Source organism: Thalassophryne amazonica, chromosome 7 (assembly GCF_902500255.1).
Source record: "Thalassophryne amazonica chromosome 7, fThaAma1.1, whole genome shotgun sequence".
Lineage (NCBI taxonomy): Eukaryota > Metazoa > Chordata > Actinopteri > Batrachoidiformes > Batrachoididae > Thalassophryne > Thalassophryne amazonica.
Window position 1 is genome coordinate 100,490,399 of NC_047109.1, and position 20,021 is coordinate 100,510,419.

Below are 20,021 nucleotides of genomic sequence, written 5' to 3' on the forward strand. Positions count from 1 at the left end.
GTAAAACCAATTATTTGTAATAAATAAATAATGAATCTCAGTATGTCCAGTTACTTATGGCCTCCGAAATTGAGGGACTGTATAAAAATAGCTAATACATTAATAGTTAATGCTTTATTTTTGTTTTCCCCCTTAAATTAAAGCTGAAAATCTACACTAAGCAAACATACAAAAAAAAGCGCACCAGTGTCCCAATACTTGTGGACCTGAGTGCATAGTGAAAACCCTCAATGTGGTGCATTACATATGGTTTAGTTATGTCTCATTGTAATTTTCACATATTGTCTTATGATTGTGTCCTTTCATGCCTGTATTGCAGCCCGGTGCTCGTGCAGGTTTCGTCTTGTGATTTTTGAGTTTGAGGAAGACAACAGCTTTTCAAAGTTTTTATCTCTTTGTCATTCTCCTGCTTGCCATGTCCCTTCTTTCACTGTCAGACTGTGCTGCCATGACAGACCCTGTGGTGCCACCACACATTATCACTTCAGAGAACACAGAGACTGCACACATGTGTAGCACGCTCTCTTTCTGACAAATGAATCTGTAAATATTTACTTTCCCAGATTGTGCTTCTTCCATTTTTATCTTTCCATCCCTCCGCCGTCTTCCTGTCTATACCTCCATGCCGCGCTCATCGTCTCCCCCCCCTTTGCTATCGCTTTTAACGATTCTTCTGTCCCAGTGGTGTTGCCTTCATCTTTTCACAGGGGTCCCTTGCAGGCTTCAGTTGTGCAAACATGCTCACGTTCACATGCACATACGTTAAATACATGATGAACAGGACAGGTGTGCGCATATCATCGTGCACGTATAGGCATGCACACACAAGAGTGGATGCACAAATGGGGGCTTCGGCAAACAAAGAGTTGCTGATAATTGCGGAGAAGACAATGGCATGTATTATGAAGCTTAATTCAGCCTAAATAGACAGATGGGGGCTGACTTTGCTTTTCTTATGTTTTAATTAAGAAAATCTTCAGATTCTCTCTGTGTAAATAGTGGGTTAACTTGGTACCATGTGTTGCTAATGGAGACTGTCACTGCGTCTGAATGATTTGATGTCTGATTTTTGCCTGTGTACACCACCGCAGTGAAGTTTAAATGAAACAATATGTCTTCTTTGTCGTGTAGAGTTTCAACTGCAATTTAAGGTTTTACAGAAATATGCCTTTAACTATTTACTACCATTTGTACTGTATGTACTGTCCTTCTGGATTCAGTGCACATTCAAAATTGGACATCCTTACAAATGTAAGGATGATTTTTTATACAGATCATCACTTTTACAGCCAGTTTTCTTTCAGTGAGTCGGGATGGACACATGAATGTCTCTAATTCACTGGGTATGTCTTGGACTTAATTTACTGCTAATTTTGAGAAATATAAACAGTATGCTATACTATAAGGTCAATCTCAAGGCAAGTGAGGAAAGCCACCAAGACACCCAGACATCCCTACAGGAGTCATAGGCTTCTGTGGCTGTGATAGGAGAATCTGTGCATAGTGCATGTTGCACAGCCTCATAGTGGAGTGACAAGGAAAAGGATTTATTTCAAAGATGTGGAAATAATTTTCTGGATTTGCCACAAAGCACATAGTAGACTCAAGACTAGATTTGATGTGTTTTTGTGTAACAGAGTCCTCTGTGCATGTCTGAAATGAATATTTTATGCCAGTTTTCTGCAGTCACCGACACTGATGCCTGTAAATCCTTTATGTTTTCACTGGAACATATTTACCATACAGTACCATTTGTTTGTATTTCCTATGATTGAAGTAAATGAAGTCCAAGGCATATCCAGTCACTTAGAAATGTTAATGTGTCCATCCTCTGGCTTGTTTGATGAAAGGTGGCTGTAAAAGTGATGATCTGCATTATTTGGTGTATTCCATTACTTATGACCTGTGAAAATGGAGGGCCTTTAATTCCTAAATGGTAAAAGTGATATTTTTGTTAAACGCTTTGACTCGCTTTGACTTAAAGATGAAAATCAACACTACAAGAACTCGTTGATTGTTTCATTTCAAATGCACTATGGTCAGCGTACAGAGGCAAAATTACAAAAATTGTCTGCCAGATCCAATACTTATAAACTGTGCCAAAACATGTCACACATACATTTTGTGTCCAGTTTATATTCCACTATATGAAAGTGTGTTACCTTGGGGTAATTTTTGATCCTTCGTTGTCCTTTGGCCTCCACATTACAAATATTACTAGGACTGCTTTCTTCCACCTGTGAAATATAGCGAAGATTCGTCCCATCCTGTCTATGCTGATGCTGAGACCCTGATCCATGCGTTCATCTCTTCTAGACTGGACTACTGCAATGTTCTATTTTCTGGTTTACCGCAGTCTAGCATTAGGGCTCTCCAATTGGTTCAGAATGCTGCAGCCAGACTTTTGACACGAAGCAGAAAGTTCGGCCACATTACACCCATTTTGGCATCTCTTCACTGGCTTCCTGTCCCAGTGAAATCAGATTTTAAGGTTCTGCTACTAACCTATAAAATTATTCATGGACTGGCACCTCCCTACCTAGCTGACCTAATTAAACCTTACATACCGGCCCGGGCTTTACGTTGTCAGGGTGCAGGACTACGTTGTGTCCCTAGGGTGAATAAGAAGTGTGCGGGTCACAGAGGTTTCTCTTATCATGCCCCTGTTCTGGGGAATGGTCTCCCTGCGTCAATAAAACAATCAGATTCTGTGGAGACTTTCAAGTCCAGACTTAAGACGCACTTCTTTTCCCTTTCATATGGCTAGCATACTGGTACAGTTTTGTTTTACGCTTTTTAAACTTTTAATTCATGTTATTAGTAATTGGAGCGGGCTGCGGCCTCAACTTTACCTAAATTCTGGGTCTTTTAGTGAAGCTTAGGGCTAGCGGCCGGCAGTCACCTAAGTATTTCTTCTGTTTTTCTTGTTGATTAATGCTGGCAAGTTATACAGTATTTTTTGTCTTTCTGATGCCTGATTCTGTTTTTTCTCTGTTTAAGGTGCAGCTCCATCCAGAGATGGGAGTTGTATTTGTGTTGGCGACCCCCCTGTCCTGTGCACCAACAGCAATTCTTGTATATTTGTCCGTGAATTTTTCTGTGAATTGTTTCTGTAATTTATGTCTGTAGCATGGCCCAAGCAGAGGGTCACCCCTTTGAGTCTGGTCTGCTTGAGGTTTCTTCCTCAGAGGGAGTTTTTCCTTACCACTGTTGCTCTAGGGGTTGGTAAGGTTAGACCTTGCCTGTGTGAAGCGCCTTGAGGCAACTTTGTTGTGATTTGGCGCTATATAAAGGAAAATATATTGAAATTGAAATTGAGTGTAGTTGTTGGTTAGCATTGTAGATTTCATTTTATATAACACCTGAATAGATCCTTGTCATTTGATTGGTGGTTTGTATGTTACATGATATTGATCATTCATCCTTTTTGCCATTGTGTTCCATTTACAAATTTGGTTTCATGCATTTTCTACCATTGCACTCCCCAACCACCGCGCACTCATACTAGCAGCAGTGTGCTTAGATTTAAAACAAAACATGGAGAGGTTTGTTTTGGTGACAGATGACTATTGACGGTGCTCATTCTTCTAACACACACACACACACACACAATCACACACACACACACACACACACAAAACAAATCCACTCCGCCGTAAGCCGTCTGGAGGCATTTGCAGTATTCGCTGGGACGTGCCTAGCTAAAGTAGAAATAGAGAAAATTCTGTTGCGATTTTCTCGCTGGACTGAGAAAAGCAGATGGCAGTCTGTACACAAAGGAGTCAGTGCATGGCATCAGGTGTAGACTACATTGTCAGGATTGTTTTTGAACTATCTGACTCTTTTTGCAAGTTGAGAACAATTTTGGATTTGATTAAATTGCTGTTTAAAGTTTGTGTTGGACTGTTTGGAACTTTTTGGAACCCCAAAATGTAAGTCCCTTTTCTCTTGTTTACAAATTAATAAAATATCAAATGACAAGGATCTATTTTAGGTGTTATATAAAACAAGTAATGAATGTTTTTTGTCATTCGTGCAATGGAAAGAATATTTCGTGAGGTGAAAGATGAAATGTTCCATTCAAATAAAACATTTTTATAAATTAATAAAATATCAAATGACAAGGATCTATTTTGAGCATTATATAAAAAAACAGTAAATGTTTTTTTCATTCATACAATGGAAAGAATATTTCATGAGGTGAAAGATGAAATGTTCCATTCAAATGCATCATGTTCATAAATTAATAAAATATCAAATGACAAGGATCTATTTTAGGCATTAAACAAATAATGATTTTTATTTTTTTTTTCATTTGTGCAATGGTAAGAATATTTCATGAGGTGAAAGATGAAATGTTCTATTTGAGGCTTCTATAACATTTTGCGAATATATAATAATTGTTCATTTACTTTTTTATGAACATTAATTCATTCATTCATCTTCTACCACTTAGTCCAATCAAGGGTCGTGGGAGGCTGGAGCCTATCCCAGCAGTCATAGAGCGCGAGGCGGGGTACACCCAGGACAGGACGCCAGTCTGTCGCAGGGTCACAAATAGACAAACAAACACAGACACACCCACACACACACCTACGGACAATTTTAAAGATTCCAATCCACCTAACCCGCATGTCTTTGGATGTGGGAGGAAAGTGGAGCACCCGGAGGAAACCCATGCAAACACAAATGCAGTGTAATTTTGTAACGCCAAAATGTAAGTCCCTTTTCTCTTGTTTCTAAATGAATAAAATATCAAATGACAAGGATCTATTTTAGGTGTTAGATATAACAAATCATGAATGTTTTTTGTTATTCATGTAATGGAAAGAATACGAGATCTGTTAGAAAAGTATCCAAGCTTTTTATTTTTTGCAAAAACCATATGGATTTGAATCACGTGTGATTGCATCAGCCAGGCTTGAACCTTCGTGCGCATGCGTGAGTTTTTTCACGCCTCGGTTGCGTTATTCGCCTGTGAGCAGGCTTTGTGTGAGCAGTGGTCCACCCCTCTAATCGGATTTTTATTGCTCCGAGCGCCGATCGACAGGCTGAAACAACCAGATGATTTCCAACGTGAAGGCTTTGTTGATCCGGGACATCGTCTGACTTACACAAAAATGGCAGGAGACGTGGACATCAGTACTTTTTCAGCACATTCCACTGTTACAGGAGTTTTTTTCATGGAAAGAGGAGCGGAGGGATGCGCCACCGTGCCGCTCATGGCGCGGGACAAAACCACCTCCGTGTTGGTCTCACAGGACGGCTTTCAGATGGCTCAGACGGTTTTCGGTGGCTTTTCAGTCATGTGACTATCTGAGAAATTGAGCATGAGCTGGACATGCCCCAACATGTCCTGTGAGGCTTCATCATGGCGTTGCTTTGCGCCATGCGGCTCTGCCGCGATGCGCGGAATTCCTCCGCTCCTCTTTCCATGACAAAAACTTCTGTAACAGTGGAATGTGCCATTCATTTCTAAACTGGACGCTGTGTTTATCCGAGACATCCTCTGACTAGCACAGAAATTGCGGAAGACGTGGACATCAGCACTTTTTCGGCACATTGAGACAGACGTGCGGAGGAATTCCGCGTGTCGGGACGTTTCCGCATGGCGCAAAGCAACGCCGTGATGAAGCCTCACAGGACATGTTCTGGCATGTCCAGGCTCATCCACAATTTCTCAGATAGTCACACGACTGAAAAGCAACCGAAAGCCGTCTGAGCCATCTGAAAGCCATCCTGTGAGACCAACACGGAGGTGGTTTTGTGCCGCGCCATGAGCGGCACGGTGGCGCATCTCTCCGCTCCTCTATCCATGAAAAAAACTCCTGTAACAGTGGAATGTGCCGAAAAAGTGCTGATGTCCACGCCTTCTGCCTTTTTTTGTGGAAGTCAGACGACGTCCCGGATCAACAAAGCCTTCACGTTGGAAATGATCCGGTTGATTCAGCGGGGTGTCAGCCTGTCGATCGGCCCTTGGAGTGCGCCGCGCTCTCAGACGCTGTGGGCGGTCTTTAACCCGGATGGAGCACTCCTTAATTTGTGTAATCCCCATAAAATCGTCGCTGAAAGCCATATGAATTTTCTGAATGGTGTCCAGCTGGAGGTCTCTCACAGTTTCTGGAAAAATTTGATGCAGCAAAGCTCCAAATCGTTCAGACATTTATTTGCAATAAAAATCCAATGAGAGGGATGGACCACTGCTCACACAAAGCCTGCTCACAGGCGAATGACGCAACCGACAGGCGTGAAAAAAAACTCACGCATGCGCACGAAGGTTCAAGGTTGGCTGATGCAATCACACGTGATTCAAATCCATATGGTTTTTGAAAAAATAAAAAGGTTGGATACTTTTCTAACAGACCTCATATTTCATGAGGTGAAAGTGTTCCATTTAAGTTGAACATGTTTATAAATTAATAAAGTATCAGATGACAAAGATCTATTTTAGCTGTTATATAAAACAAATAATGAATTTTTTTCATTTGTGCAATGGTAAGAATATTTCATTAGGTGAAAGATGAAATGTTCCATTCAAGGAGGCTTCTATAACTTTTTTTTTTTTAATAAATAGTAATTGTTAAGTTGCTTTTTTTCTGAACATATTTAGATTTTTTTTTTACTTACAACTGTGGAGGGCAAAGAATTCTGATCAGGACAGTACACTTTATAATATGATGATGTTTCTCACTTCCCAGTAAATCCACAAATCCACATCCATCCACAGTGTCCATAAATGCAGTGTAATTTTGTTAGTTTGTGTTTTTATTCACCTTTTCATTCCAGTATAGTCAAACAGGAATATGTGAGTGGATGCTGCATACATGTGTACAGGTTCTGATGGATTTTGAAGATGAGTTTGTGTTATTTTGATTATTACTACTGTTTGGTATATGAAATGTTCTTATTTATTTCTCTGCTTGAACCTGCATAGTTTAATAAATTCGTTTTTGTCCTTACTCACTCCTGCTGACACCGTGAATTTCATTGATCATCACGGAGCATGTAAGCGTGTGTTTTGAGCTGTGGTTAACAGGGTAATAAACAGTATATTACTTCACATATCTTTGCCTAATCATTACTAATTGTTTCCTTCTTTTTGGAGCCTGGCATAGCAAATAGTCTTATTTTATAGATTTGGCTCTGTATCTGTTCACACACCAGACACTCGCCTCGCTTTCTTAGGATTTTTATCTTGTGCTTTCGGCTTCTTCTCTTTATTGATGACACTACTCGTTTTGTTTGTTTTTAACATTCACTGTCCAATATCATGCATGTTTAATGTGACAGTTCTGCGCACACAAGAGTGTGCACATGTTGCAACCTGTTTTGTGTCCAAAGTGTGTCTCAGCGCTTCGTACTGTAAGCAGTGTTGACATCATAAAATAGTCAGTAGGTTGGCTCGTGCATGCATGCGGTATACAAAGTTGAAAGACGTTTTAGAATTTAAAATGATTAGCCTTCATGATTCACAGTAACATAAATCATTTTGATTTGAAACCCCTGTCCGTCTGCTCGATTCCCTCCCTTTCTTCCTCTGTGGCTTTGCCTCTCTTTCGCTAACACATCCCGATTTTCAGAGTTGAAAAATAACAAGATAAATTACTCCTCTCATCTTAACAAGGAGGGCATCAGTGTGCTTCTTCCTCATTAGTATCACACATCACACCACCGTCTCCTTTAGATCTGAGAGAGGCAGAGGTTTCAAAATGACAGTATGTGTGCATGATCACCCCCCCATCCTGTACCTTTGGGCGATCCACAAAAGCCAGTTCACACCAGCCTCTTCTTCTTCTTTTGCTCAGCGTGCTGTCTCCAAGTGTTAATTTGCACTCCTGGTTTGAGTGGTGCTTTTTTCTTTTCCAGTGGACTTGTAAATTTCCACACAACACTGCTTGAGGAATGGTAAGACCACACGGGATACTGTTGTATTTCCAGCCAGGTCCAAAAATGTTTGGACAGTGATGCAATTTTCCTTATGGTGCCTTTGTACGCCACCCCAGTGGAGTTGAGACAGTCAACATGTGATTGTAGTGTAAACTGCTCGCTTTAATCCATTGGGTTTAGCAAAAATGATGCATTAACCATTTAGGATGGTATGGTGATTTGTATATACAGTCCCTCCATTTTCAGAGTCCATATTTGAGCAAAAGAAATGTAATGATTGTTTTTAATATGACGTCATGGGATGGATACATGAACATTTCCAATGTGCTAAATATGGCCTTGGACGTCTGCCAACTGGATGGTACTGCATGGTAAATCTGAACTTTTAAAAACAAATTGACCCTGCAAGAAAGATGCCAGTGAGGGAAGCCACCAAGGTACCCACACATCACTGAAGGAGTTATCAGCTGCTGTGGAGCTCATGGAAGAAGCTGGGAATGTTGGAACATTTGCCTGTTGTATTACCAGTTACAGCCTCATGGTGGAGGGCAGCTAACTGTGGCTTTTCTGTACGGTAAATAACATTTCTACAGTTGAGAACTTAGTCTCCAAAAATCAGTTTTAGCTTACCTTTTTCAGCATGATATTCTTAATTAATTACACTGCGTAGGACAGCTTGGTGGATTAGTGGTTGGCACTGTTGCCTCAGCGAGACAGTCCCAGGTTTGCTTCTGTCCTGGTTCTTTCTGTGTGGCGTTTGAAGGTTGTACTCATGTTTGCGCGGCTTCCCTCTGGGTGCCCCAGCTTCCTCCCACTTGCACCAACATGCAGATTAGGTCAACTGGAAACCTGAATTTGACCAATGCGCTTTCTCTGTCTTATGTGTGTCCTTAAATGGAATAGGCAGGCTTAGAAAGTGAATGAATGAATTCCTGCATTGTAAGAAACTCAAAGGTTGCATTGTAGGAAACCAAAGGAACTCTACGTGCCAGCCCGGGCTTTGCGGTCACAGGATGCGGGACTTCTCTGTGTTCCCAGGGTGAAGAAGTAGTCAGCAGGTCAAAGAGCCTTTTCGTATCGTGCACCCACCCTGTGGAACAGTCTTCCTGCGACCGTGAGGCAGTCTGAGTCTGTGGACATTTTTAAGTCAAGCCTCAAAACCTATTTTATTCTCTTTCTTATGGATAGTTTTTATTTTTATTTGTTTTATTCTTTTACTTCTGTTTTTATTTATGTATTTTAATTTTTTATTCATTTTTAATTATTTATTCAATTTTATGTTGACTTGTTTTATGTAAGGCGCCTTGAGACGGCGTTTGCTGTGATTTGGCGCATTATAAGCTAGTTAAATTAAATTAAAGGTTGCAAATATATCTTTGTTTACCAGTAGAAGTTATTAAAACTAAATATTTCATGCTACATATGCAGGGAGTTTATTAAATGAAAGTTGGAAGTTAATTTTAATCACAAATGAAGCATTACTTATTCATTTAACTATTCCATGCTCCTTTATTTGGTTTGTTTTTTTTTCCACAATAGGGCAGTTGTCAGGCATATCTGAGAGGTCAAGGATGCTGTGGCTTCAGGCCATTGGTTAATATTAATGACCATCACCAAACAGGAACTCATCAATAGGTCAAAGGCTATCACAGTGTTGCAGATTCAGTTTGTTGATGGAATTTAAGATGCATCACATTGTCTTTTACACTGTTCTTTCCTGTTTTTGCTCTTCTATTATGTACCCTTTCAACCTATTGGTATTGCTCTGTCAGTGGTTTAAAGGAATTTCAACAAGATTTTCAAATTTATATTCTTTATTTCATTGCCGGCTTTATTTTGTTTAACCGCCTCTGCACCAGTGTGCTTTTTTAAGATCAGAATATCATTAAGGTCTCATCAGAAGCGAGGTACTTGTTTAAGGTTTAGGAGGAAAGTAGGGCAGAAATGAATACAGACGGGAATAATGAATCAAGAATGAAATAAAATTTAAATTAATTGAATGAAAATGGAAAGAAAGTAAGCTTTATGTGAGCTTATGTATTTGATGGATTAGTTGTCATAGTGTGCAAAGGAAATCTGTTCATATGCTGGATTATAGAACACATTAAGCACATGCCCCTCATATTTCTGTGCATCTGGAGTTTTCATTGAAAGCTTGCAATCAGTGGATCTCTTCACTTGTAATAAGATGGATATCAAATTATATCCATATTTTGTGCCATTTCCCTTCTGACTTTGGGGCTACAAAAATGTCACCGGTACCAAATGTCCACTTTATGCCAAACAAAATGGGGTGTTGCAAAGTTAATTTGGCAGTAATAAATTGCACATTGTGATTTACGATCAATACTCATTCTTGCAAAAATTTTTGCTGCTAATTTTTCCTCTTTTTTTTTGTACCTGACAGCCAGTGTAGCCTTCAGATACATTATGAAATGGTTTTGTAAAGTAGCATAGTCATCAAAACAGTCAAAACAGCATTAATTTCACTGGCAGTGTGAAGTATGTGCATTTAAGCACAGCCCTGGTTTAGCCCCAGAGGTTTTTCATAAGCTGTCCGTCAACTGTCGATAGAAACAAAATGCATAGAAACGATCAATGCGTTTATTCCCACTGGCTGTGGCTAAATCCAGTGAGCAAGCACATCAATAATCAATAGTTAACGATTGGCAGCAGAGTTTGCTAATTGGGTTTTGATTGGCTGAATGAGTCCTTGGGGGAAATGTTTTGGCCTTTTCAGAGGTTTCAGGCTTCACATGGAATTTTAACACAAAGAGTGGAAGAATGTTTCCAAGGTAACAGCATAAATAAATTTACATAACTGATCATTAGAACTTGGGGGGGGGGGGGCTCAATTAATTCATCACAGTCATCATTTTGGTCTTCTTACTACAATTAATTAGATGAATGCACAACTAATAGAATCTAAAATACAGTGTTTGAATGTTTTCTTTTGTTTCAGCATTTTGCTTGTTTCTTTATTTGCCTTTTGTTCAGTCTTTTTTGTTACTTTGTTTAAATTTTAACTTGTGCTTTGAGATCTTTGTGTTGTTTTTTTTTTTTTAGTAAGAGTGGAATTTAAGTTCATTGCTCAAAGGAGCCTCACCAGCAGCAGTCTTCAAAGATACTTTCACAAATAGAAAACAAAAAATATGGTTTGACCTGTCCTAAAGACTTTCTCTCTCTCTTATTTTTTTTAGGGTTCCAGGTATAACCATTGCTACAGATATAATCTGTGGTTTTCCTGGGGAGACAGAAGAAGACTTCAAAAAGACGGTAGACTTGGTGAAACACTATCGATTTCCCAGCCTCTTCATCAACCAGTTCTACCCCAGACCGGGTACACCTGCTGCCAAGATGGAGCAAGTCCCAGCACACATGGTGAGAACAGGCAGAAACTACTTTTCTGCAAGCCATGAGTGCCCCCCTATAACTTCCTTAATCTTCAAGTTGCTCCTGGTGTGCAGTTGAGCAGCTTGCATGGCAGCATGCTGACACTGGTGTGTGTGTGCGCGCGCGTGCGTGTGTCAATCAATCAATCAATTTTTTTTTATATAGCGCCAAATCACAACAAACAGTTGCCCCAAGGCGCCTTATACTGCAAGGCAAGGCCATACCAGGCTCAGGGAGGGGCAGTCTTCTGCTGGGACTGGTTGGGGCTGAGGGAGAGAACCAGGAAAAAGACATGCTGTGGAGGGGAGCAGAGATCGATCACTAATGATTAAATGCAGAGTGGTGCATACAGAGCAAAAGAGAAAGAAACAGTGCATCGTGGGAACCCCCCAGCAGTCTAAGTCTATAGCAGCATAACTAAGGGATGGTTCAGGGTCACCTGATCCAGCCCTAACTATAAGCTTTAGCAAAAAGGAAAGTTTTAAGCCTAATCTTAAAAGTAGAGAGGGTGTCTGTCTCCCTGATCTGAATTGGGAGCTGGTTCCACAGGAGAGGAGCCTGAAAGCTGAAGGCTCTGCCTCCCATTCTACTCTTACAAACCCTAGGAACTACAAGTAAGCCTGCAGTCTGAGAGCGAAGCGCTCTATTGGGGTGATATGGTACTATGAGGTCCCTAAGATAAGATGGGACCTGATTATTCAAAACCTTATAAGTAAGAAGAAGAATTTTAAATTCTATTCTAGAGTTAACAGGAAGCCAATGAAGAGAGGCCAATATGGGTGAGATATGCTCTCTCCTTCTAGTCCCCGTTAGTACTCTAGCTGCAGCATTTTGAATTAACTGAAGGCTTTTTAGGGAACTTTTAGGACAACCTGATAATAATGAATTACAATAGTCCAGCCTAGAGGAAATAAATGCATGAATTAGTTTTTCAGCATCACTCTGAGACAAGACCTTTCTAATTTTAGAGATATTGCGTAAATGCAAAAAAGCAGTCCTACATATTTGTTTAATATGCGCTTTGAATGACATATCCTGATCAAAAATGACTCCAAGATTTCTCACAGTATTACTAGAGGTCAGGGTAATGCCATCCAGAGTAAGGATCTGATTAGACACCATGTTTCTAAGATTTGTGGGGCCAAGTACAATAACTTCAGTTTTATCTGAGTTTAAAAGCAGGAAATTAGAGGTCATCCATGTCTTTATGTCTGTAAGACAATCCTGCAGTTTAGCTAATTGGTGTGTGTCCTCTGGCTTCATGGATAGATAAAGCTGGGTATCATCTGCGTAACAATGAAAATTTAAACAATACCGTCTAATAATACTGCCTAAGGGAAGCATGTATAAAGTGAATAAAATTGGTCCTAGCACAGAACCTTGTGGAACTCCATAATTAACTTTAGTCTGTGAAGAAGATTCCCCATTTACATGAACAAATTGTAATCTATTAGACAAATATGATTCAAACCACCGCAGCGCAGTGCCTTTAATACCTATGGCATGCTCTAATCTCTGTAATAAAATTTTATGGTCAACAGTATCAAAAGCAGCACTGAGGTCTAACAGAACAAGCTGTTTCTGTACTATGATGAATTCTAAAACCTGACTGAAACTCTTCAAATAGACCATTCCTCTGCAGATGATCAGTTAGCTGTTTTACAACTACCCTTTCAAGAATTTTTGAGAGAAAAGGAAGGTTGGAGATTGGCCTATAATTAGCTAAGATAGCTGGGTCAAATGATGGCTTTTTAAGTAATGGTTTAATTACTGCCACCTTAAAAGCCTGTGGTACATAGCCAACTAACAAAGATAGATTGATCATATTTAAGATCGAAGCATTAAATAATGGTAGGGCTTCCTTGAGCAGCCTGGTAGGAATGGGGTCTAATAAACATGTTGATAGTTTGGATGAAGTAACTAATGAAAATAACTCAGACAGAACAATCAGAGAGAAAGAGTCTAACCAAATACCGGCATCACTGAAAGCAGCCAAAGATAACGATACATCTTTGGGATGGTTATGAGTAATTTTTTCTCTAATAGTTAAAATTTTGTTAGCAAAGAAAGTCATGAAGTCATTACTAGTTAAAGTTAATGGAATACTCAGCTCAATAGAGCTCTGACTCTTTGTCAGCCTGGCTAAAGTGCTGAAAAGAAACCTGGGGTTGTTCTTATTTTCTTCAATTAGTGATGAGTAGAAAGATCTCCTAGCTTTACGGAGGGCTTTTTTATAGAGCAACAGACTCTTTTTCCAGGCTAAGTGAAGATCTTCTAAATTAGTGAGACGCCATTTCCTCTCCAACTTACGGGTTATCTGCTTTAAGCTACGAGTTTGTGAGTTATACCACGGAGTCAGGCACTTCTGATTTAAAGCTCTCTTTTTCAGAGGAGCTACAGCATCCAAAGTTGTCTTCAATGAGGATGTAAAACTATTGACGAGATACTCTATCTCACTTACAGAGTTTAGGTAGCTACTCTGCACTGTGTTGTTATATGGCATTAGAGAACATAAAGAAGGAATCATATCCTTAAACCTAGTTACAGCGCTTTCTGAAAGACTTCTAGTGTAATGAAACTTATTCCCCACTGCTGGGTAGTCCATCAGAGTAAATGTAAATGTTATTAAGAAATGATCAGACAGAAGGGAGTTTTCAGGGAATACTGTTAAGTCTTCAATTTCCATACCATAAGTCAGAACAAGATCTAAGATATGATTAAAGTGGTGGGTGGACTTATTTACATTTTGAGCAAAGCCAATAGAGTCTAATAATAGATTAAATGCTGTGTTGAGGCTGTCATTCTCAGCATCTGTGTGGATGTTAAAATCGCCCACTATAATTATCTTATCTGAGCTAAGCACAAGGTCTGAAAATTCACAGAGAAACTCACAGTAACAACCAGGTGGACAATAGATAATAACAAATAAAACTGGTTTTTGGGACTTCCAATTTGGATGGACAAGACTAAGAGTCAAGCTTTCAAATGAATTAAAGCTCTGTCTGGGTTTTTGATTAATTAATAAGCTGGAATGGAAGATTGCTGCTAATCCTCCGCCCCGGCCCGTGCTACGAGCATTCTGACAGTTAGTGTGACTCGGGGGTGTTGACTCATTTAAACTAACATATTCATCCTGCTGTAACCAGGTTTCTGTAAGGCAGAATAAATCAATATGTTGATCAATTATTATATCATTTACCAACAGGGACATAGAAGAGAGAGACCTAATGTTTAATAGACCACATTTAACTGTTTTAGTCTGTGTGTTGGGAAAGTGTAGTGACACGGACCCACAACAGGGGGCGCAAATGAACGGCCAATAGATGAGCCAAAATATAACAATTTAATGTTGTGAATGTGCACAACGAACATACAGACAATCTCAGAATATCACAACAGTCAATACACAAAGGTGACGTGTGGGCAGGCTCGAGGGTAGAAGACGTCTGTCCTGAGAAGAGCCGGAACCACACGATTTCCGCCTCCACAGAACCTGGTGAATACTGGAGCCGCCAAGTCCCGAATTCCCAGGTGATCACCGTCCCCGACTGTCGGATCTGGTACTGTTGGCGAGAACAAAGACAGTCAAGTGTGGGTGTGTGTACACCCAGTAACAACAGCGGTGGGAATGCCACCTCCACCTCTCACTCAGCGCGGAGCACAGAGGGGTGAGGTGTGATGAGGTTTGACATGTGACACGTGGAAAACTGGATGGATCCGCAGTGAAGCCGGGAGTTGGAGCTTCACTGCGGCAGGACTGAGGACTGTGAGGATTCTGAAGGGGCCAATGTACCTGTCCTGGAGTTTCGGGGAGTCCACCTGGAGGGGGATGTCCTTCGTGGAAAGCCACACCTCCTGCCCGGGCTGGTAAGCAGGGGCCGGGGATCGCCGGCGGTCTGCATGGGTCTTCGCCCTCGTCCGGGCCTTCAACAAGGCAGAGCGGGCGGAGCGCCACACCCGACGGCACTTCCGCAGGTGGGCCTGGACCGAGGGCACACCGACCTCTCCCTCCACCACGGGAAACAACGGGGGCTGATACCCCAAACACACCTCAAATGGGGAGAGGCCAGTGGCCGAAGACACCTGGCTGTTATGCGCATACTCGATCCAGGCCAGATGGTTACTCCAGGCCGTCGGGTGCGCGGATGTGACGCAGCGGAGGGTCTGTTCCAGTTCCTGGTTGACCCGCTCTGCCTGTCCGTTCGTCTGTGGATGGTACCCGGACGAGAGGCTCACGGTGGCCCCCAGTTCCCTGCAGAAGCTCCTCCAGACGTGTGAGGAGAACTGGGGACCACGATCTGAGACGATGTCGGAGGGTATCCCATGCAGACGGACAACGTGGTGGACCAGGAGGTCTGCTGTCTCCTGGGCTGTTGGGAGCTTCAGGAGGGCTACGAAGTGGGCCGCCTTGGAGAAACGGTCCACTATCGTGAAGATGGTGGTGTTGCCCTGGGACGGCGGGAGGCCCGTGACGAAATCCAGGCCGATGTGGGACCAGGGGCGATGAGGCACCGGCAGCGGCTGGAGGAGTCCTTGGGCCTTTGTGTGTACTGCCTTGCCCCTGGCACAGGTGGTGCAGGCCTGGATATACTCCCGGACGTCTGCCTCCATAGACGCCCACCAGAAGCGCTGCCGGACAACTGCCACGGTCCTTCGCACCCCTGGATGACAGGAGAGCTTGGAACCGTGACAGAAGTCCAAGACTGCAGCTCTGGCCTCTGGTGGGACGTACAGACGGTTCTTCGGACCTGTTCCTGGGTCCGGGCTCCGTGCCAGGGCCTCCCGGACGGTCTTCTCCACGTCCCAGGTGAGGGTGGCCACGATAGTGGACTCAGGCAGGATGGGCTCCGGTGGATCCGACAGTGCAGTTTTGACCTCCTCTTCGTGTACCCGGGACAAGGCATCTGACCTCTGGTTCTTGGTCCCGGGGCGATAGGTGATCCGGAAGTCAAAACGCCCGAAGAACAGTGACCAGCGGGCTTGCCTGGGGTTCAGCCGCTTGGCGGTCCTGATATACTCCAGGTTCCGATGGTCAGTGAAAACCGTGAATGGCACAGACGCTCCCTCCAACAGGTGTCTCCACTCCTCAAGAGCCTCTTTCACCGCAAGGAGTTCTCGATTGCCGACGTCATAGTTCCGTTCAGCCGGGGTCAACCTGCGTGAAAAGTAGGCGCACGGGTGAAGAACCTTATCGGTCTCTCCGCTCTGGGACAGCACGGCTCCTATCCCTGAGTCAGAGGCGTCCACTTCAACCATGAACTGGCGGCTAGGGTCGGGCTGCACCAAAACTGGCGCAGTAGAGAACCGTCGTTTCAACTCCTTGAACGCGGCTTCGCACCGATCCGACCAGGTGAAGGGGACTTTTGGAGAGGTCAAGGCTGTCAGGGGGCTAACTACCTGACTGTAGCCCTTAATGAATCTCCTATAGAAATTAGCGAAGCCGAGGAACTGTTGCAGCTTCCTACGCCTTGTTGGTTGGGGCCAATCTCTCACCGCCGCAACCTTGGCCGGATCAGGGGCGACGGAGTTAGAGGAGATGATAAACCCCAGGAAGGACAAAGACGTGCGGTGAAACTCGCACTTCTCGCCCTTCACAAACAGTCGGTTCTCTAACAACCGCTGCAGGACCTGACGTACATGCTGGACATGGGTCTCAGGATCCGGAGAAAAGATGAGAATATCGTCCAGATATACGAAGACGAATCGGTGCAGGAAGTCCCGCAAGACGTCGTTAACCAAGGCTTGGAACGTCGCGGGGGCGTTGGTGAGGCCGAACGGCATGACCAGGTACTCAAAGTGACCTAACGGGGTGTTAAATGCCGTCTTCCATTCGTCTCCCTTCCGGATCCGAACCAGGTGATACGCATTTCTAAGATCCAGCTTAGTAAAGATTTTGGCTCCATGCAGGGGGGTGAACACGGAATCTAACAATGGCAACGGGTATCGGTTGCGAACCGTAATCTCATTCAGCCCCCTGTAATCAATACATGGACGAAGTCCGCCATCTTTCTTGCCCACAAAAAAGAAACCTGCCCCCATCGGGGAGGTGGAGTTCCGGATCAGCCCGGCAGCTAATGAGTCCCGGATGTAGGTCTCCATTGATTCGCGCTCAGGTCGTGAGAAGTTGTACAGCCTGCTGGACGGGAACTCAGCGCCTGGAACCAAATCAATGGCACAATCGTACGGACGGTGCGGGGGAAGGGTGAGTGCCAGATCCTTACTGAAGACGTCAGCAAGATCGTGGTACTCAACCGGCACTGCCGTCAGATTGGGAGGGACTTTGACCTCCTCCTTAGCCTGTAAACCGGGAGGAACCGAGGATCCTAAACACCCCCGATGGCAGGTTTCGCTCCACTGAACCACCACCCCAGACGGCCAATCAATCCGGGGATTGTGCTTCAACATCCATGGGATGCCCAAAATCACGCGTGCGGTAGAAGGAGTTACAAAAAACTCAATCTCCTTCCGGTGGTTTCCAGACACCACCAGAGTTACTGGTTGTGTCTTGTGTGTGAGTAAAGGGAGGAGGGTGCCATCTAGTGCCAGCACCTGCAACGGCGAAGGAAGCGCCACCAGAGGGAGCCCTACCTCCCTTGCCCATCTGCTGTCTAGCAGATTCCCTTCAGACCCCGTGTCCACCAGTGCTCGGGCTTGAAGGGTTAAATCCCCGATCAGGATTGTGACTGGGAGTCGTGTGGCAATTTGTGTGTGTCTCACTTGAATGTTTTGACCCCCCCTTAGCCCAGTCTCTAAGGGCGAGTGTTGTTGTTTTGGCCGTTTGGGGCAGTTTCTCTGTGTGTGCTCAGTTGAGCTGCAGAGAAAACACTCTCCACGGATCAGCCTCCCCATTTTGGCCCTGTGCGTTTCCCTAACAACGTCAGCAGGGGGAGCTGTTGCCCCACAAAGCGCTGCGGCTGTGGAGCGTGGGGAGGGCGGCACCTTTTCGAACCCGGAAGGGAGAGGGGCGGCGCGTATCCGGTCACGTCCTTCGCCTCGCTCCCGACGGCGTTCCTCCAAGCGATTGTCTAACCGTATAACGAGATCGATAAGCCCATCTAAATCCCGCGGTTCCTCCTTAGCTACCAGCTGCTCCTTCAGAACCAACGACAGTCCGTTTATGAAGGCGGCGCGGAGCGCAACATTATTCCAGCCGGACCTCGCAGCCGCGATGCGGAAGTTGACTGCATAAGCGGCTGCGCTCTCGCGTCCCTGTCTCGCTTGCCGCCATCTGTGCGGAGAGAGCCTCAGGAGGATGTTTTGCTCAGTCATTTGATCCAACCGAGCCGTAAAGGCGGTGAGAATGTGCTGCAGCTCACCAATCACGTCTCCTGCAGACGCCTGCGCTCCCTGCTCTCCCATTGGTCGTTCAACAGCCGGGTGACGCCCCTCGGAGTCCATGACGCTGGCCGAGATATCCTGTTGGGAAAGTGTAGTGACACGGACCCACAACAGGGAGCGCAAATGAACGGCCAATAGATGAGCCAAAATATAACAATTTAATGTTGTGAATGTGCACAACGAACATACAGACAATCTCAGAATATCACAACAGTCAATACACAAAGGTGACGTGTGGGCAGGCTCGAGGATAGAAGACGTCTGTCCTGAGAAGAGCCGGAACCACACGATTTCCGCCTCCACAGAACCTGGTGAATACTGGAGCCGCCAAGTCCCGAATTCCCAGGTGATCACCGTCCCCGACTGTCGGATCTGGTACTGCTGGCGAGAACAAAGACAGTCAAGTGTGGGTGTGTGTACACCCAGTAACAACAGCGGTGGGAATGCCACCTCCACCTCTCACTCAGCGCGTTGCAGTGGTCTCAGCTGAAAAGGAGCGCCGTCTTGCACAGCCTCCTCAAATACGACCGGTTCTCCTGCAAACACTCACAATAAACAGATTTACACAAGGCTGAGGATATTACCTCCAATGAAGTATGATATCTCGGCAACGAGGTGGAGATGACGTCTGGTCTTTATGGAGTGAGATGATGTTGAGTAGATGGGTGACAGCTGTCAAGAGGTAATGAGCGATAGCTGTCACCCCCGGCTGTGTCCATGGCGGCAGCGCCCTCTCGTGCCTGAAGCCCGCACTTCAGGCAGGGCGCCCTCTGGTGGTGGGCCAGCAGTACCTCCTCTTCTGGCGGCCCACACAACACTGTGGTGCAGTTGAAGGTGCTATATTATTTTTTCTTTTTTAATTTTTATGCTTAAATAGATTTTTGCTGGTTATTGGTAGTCTGGGAGCAGGCACCGTCTCTACGGGGATGGGGTAATGAGGGGATGGCAGGGGGAGAGAAGCTGCAGAGAGGTGTGTAAGACTACAACTCTGCTTCCTGGTCCCAACCCTGGATAGTCACGGTTTGGAGGATTTAAGAAAATTGGCCAGATTTCTAGAAATGAGAGCTGCTCCATCCAAAGTGGGATGGATGCCGTCTCTCCTAACAAGACCAGGTTTTCCCCAGAAGCTTTGCCAATTATCTATGAAGCCCACCTCATTTTTTTTGTGTGTGTGTGTGTGTGTGTGTGTGTGTGTGTGTGTGTGTGTGTGTGTGTGTGTGTGTGTGTGTGTGAGAGAGAGAGAGAGAGAGAGAGAATGGGAGACATCATTGTACTTTGAGCATCTGCATCAGATGGAAAAGTGTTTGATAGATGCACTCCATTCATTGACCATTTCCAGGAGTGCTAAATGTTCCAATAATTCCAATAAAAACATAGAGAGGCACTACTCCGCTATGCCACCA

General features: G+C 44.1%; 1 protein-coding gene across 1 annotated transcript in view; it reads left to right on the forward strand.

Moving 5' to 3' along the window:
• Window positions 1-20,021, forward strand: part of cdkal1 (CDK5 regulatory subunit associated protein 1-like 1) — a 564,681-nt gene that overhangs the window by 383,756 nt on the left and 160,904 nt on the right. The window contains exon 11 of the mRNA XM_034175248.1: window positions 11,088-11,268. Coding sequence (XP_034031139.1) covers window positions 11,088-11,268 — 181 coding nt within the window. The remainder of the gene's footprint in view (window positions 1-11,087; window positions 11,269-20,021) is intronic.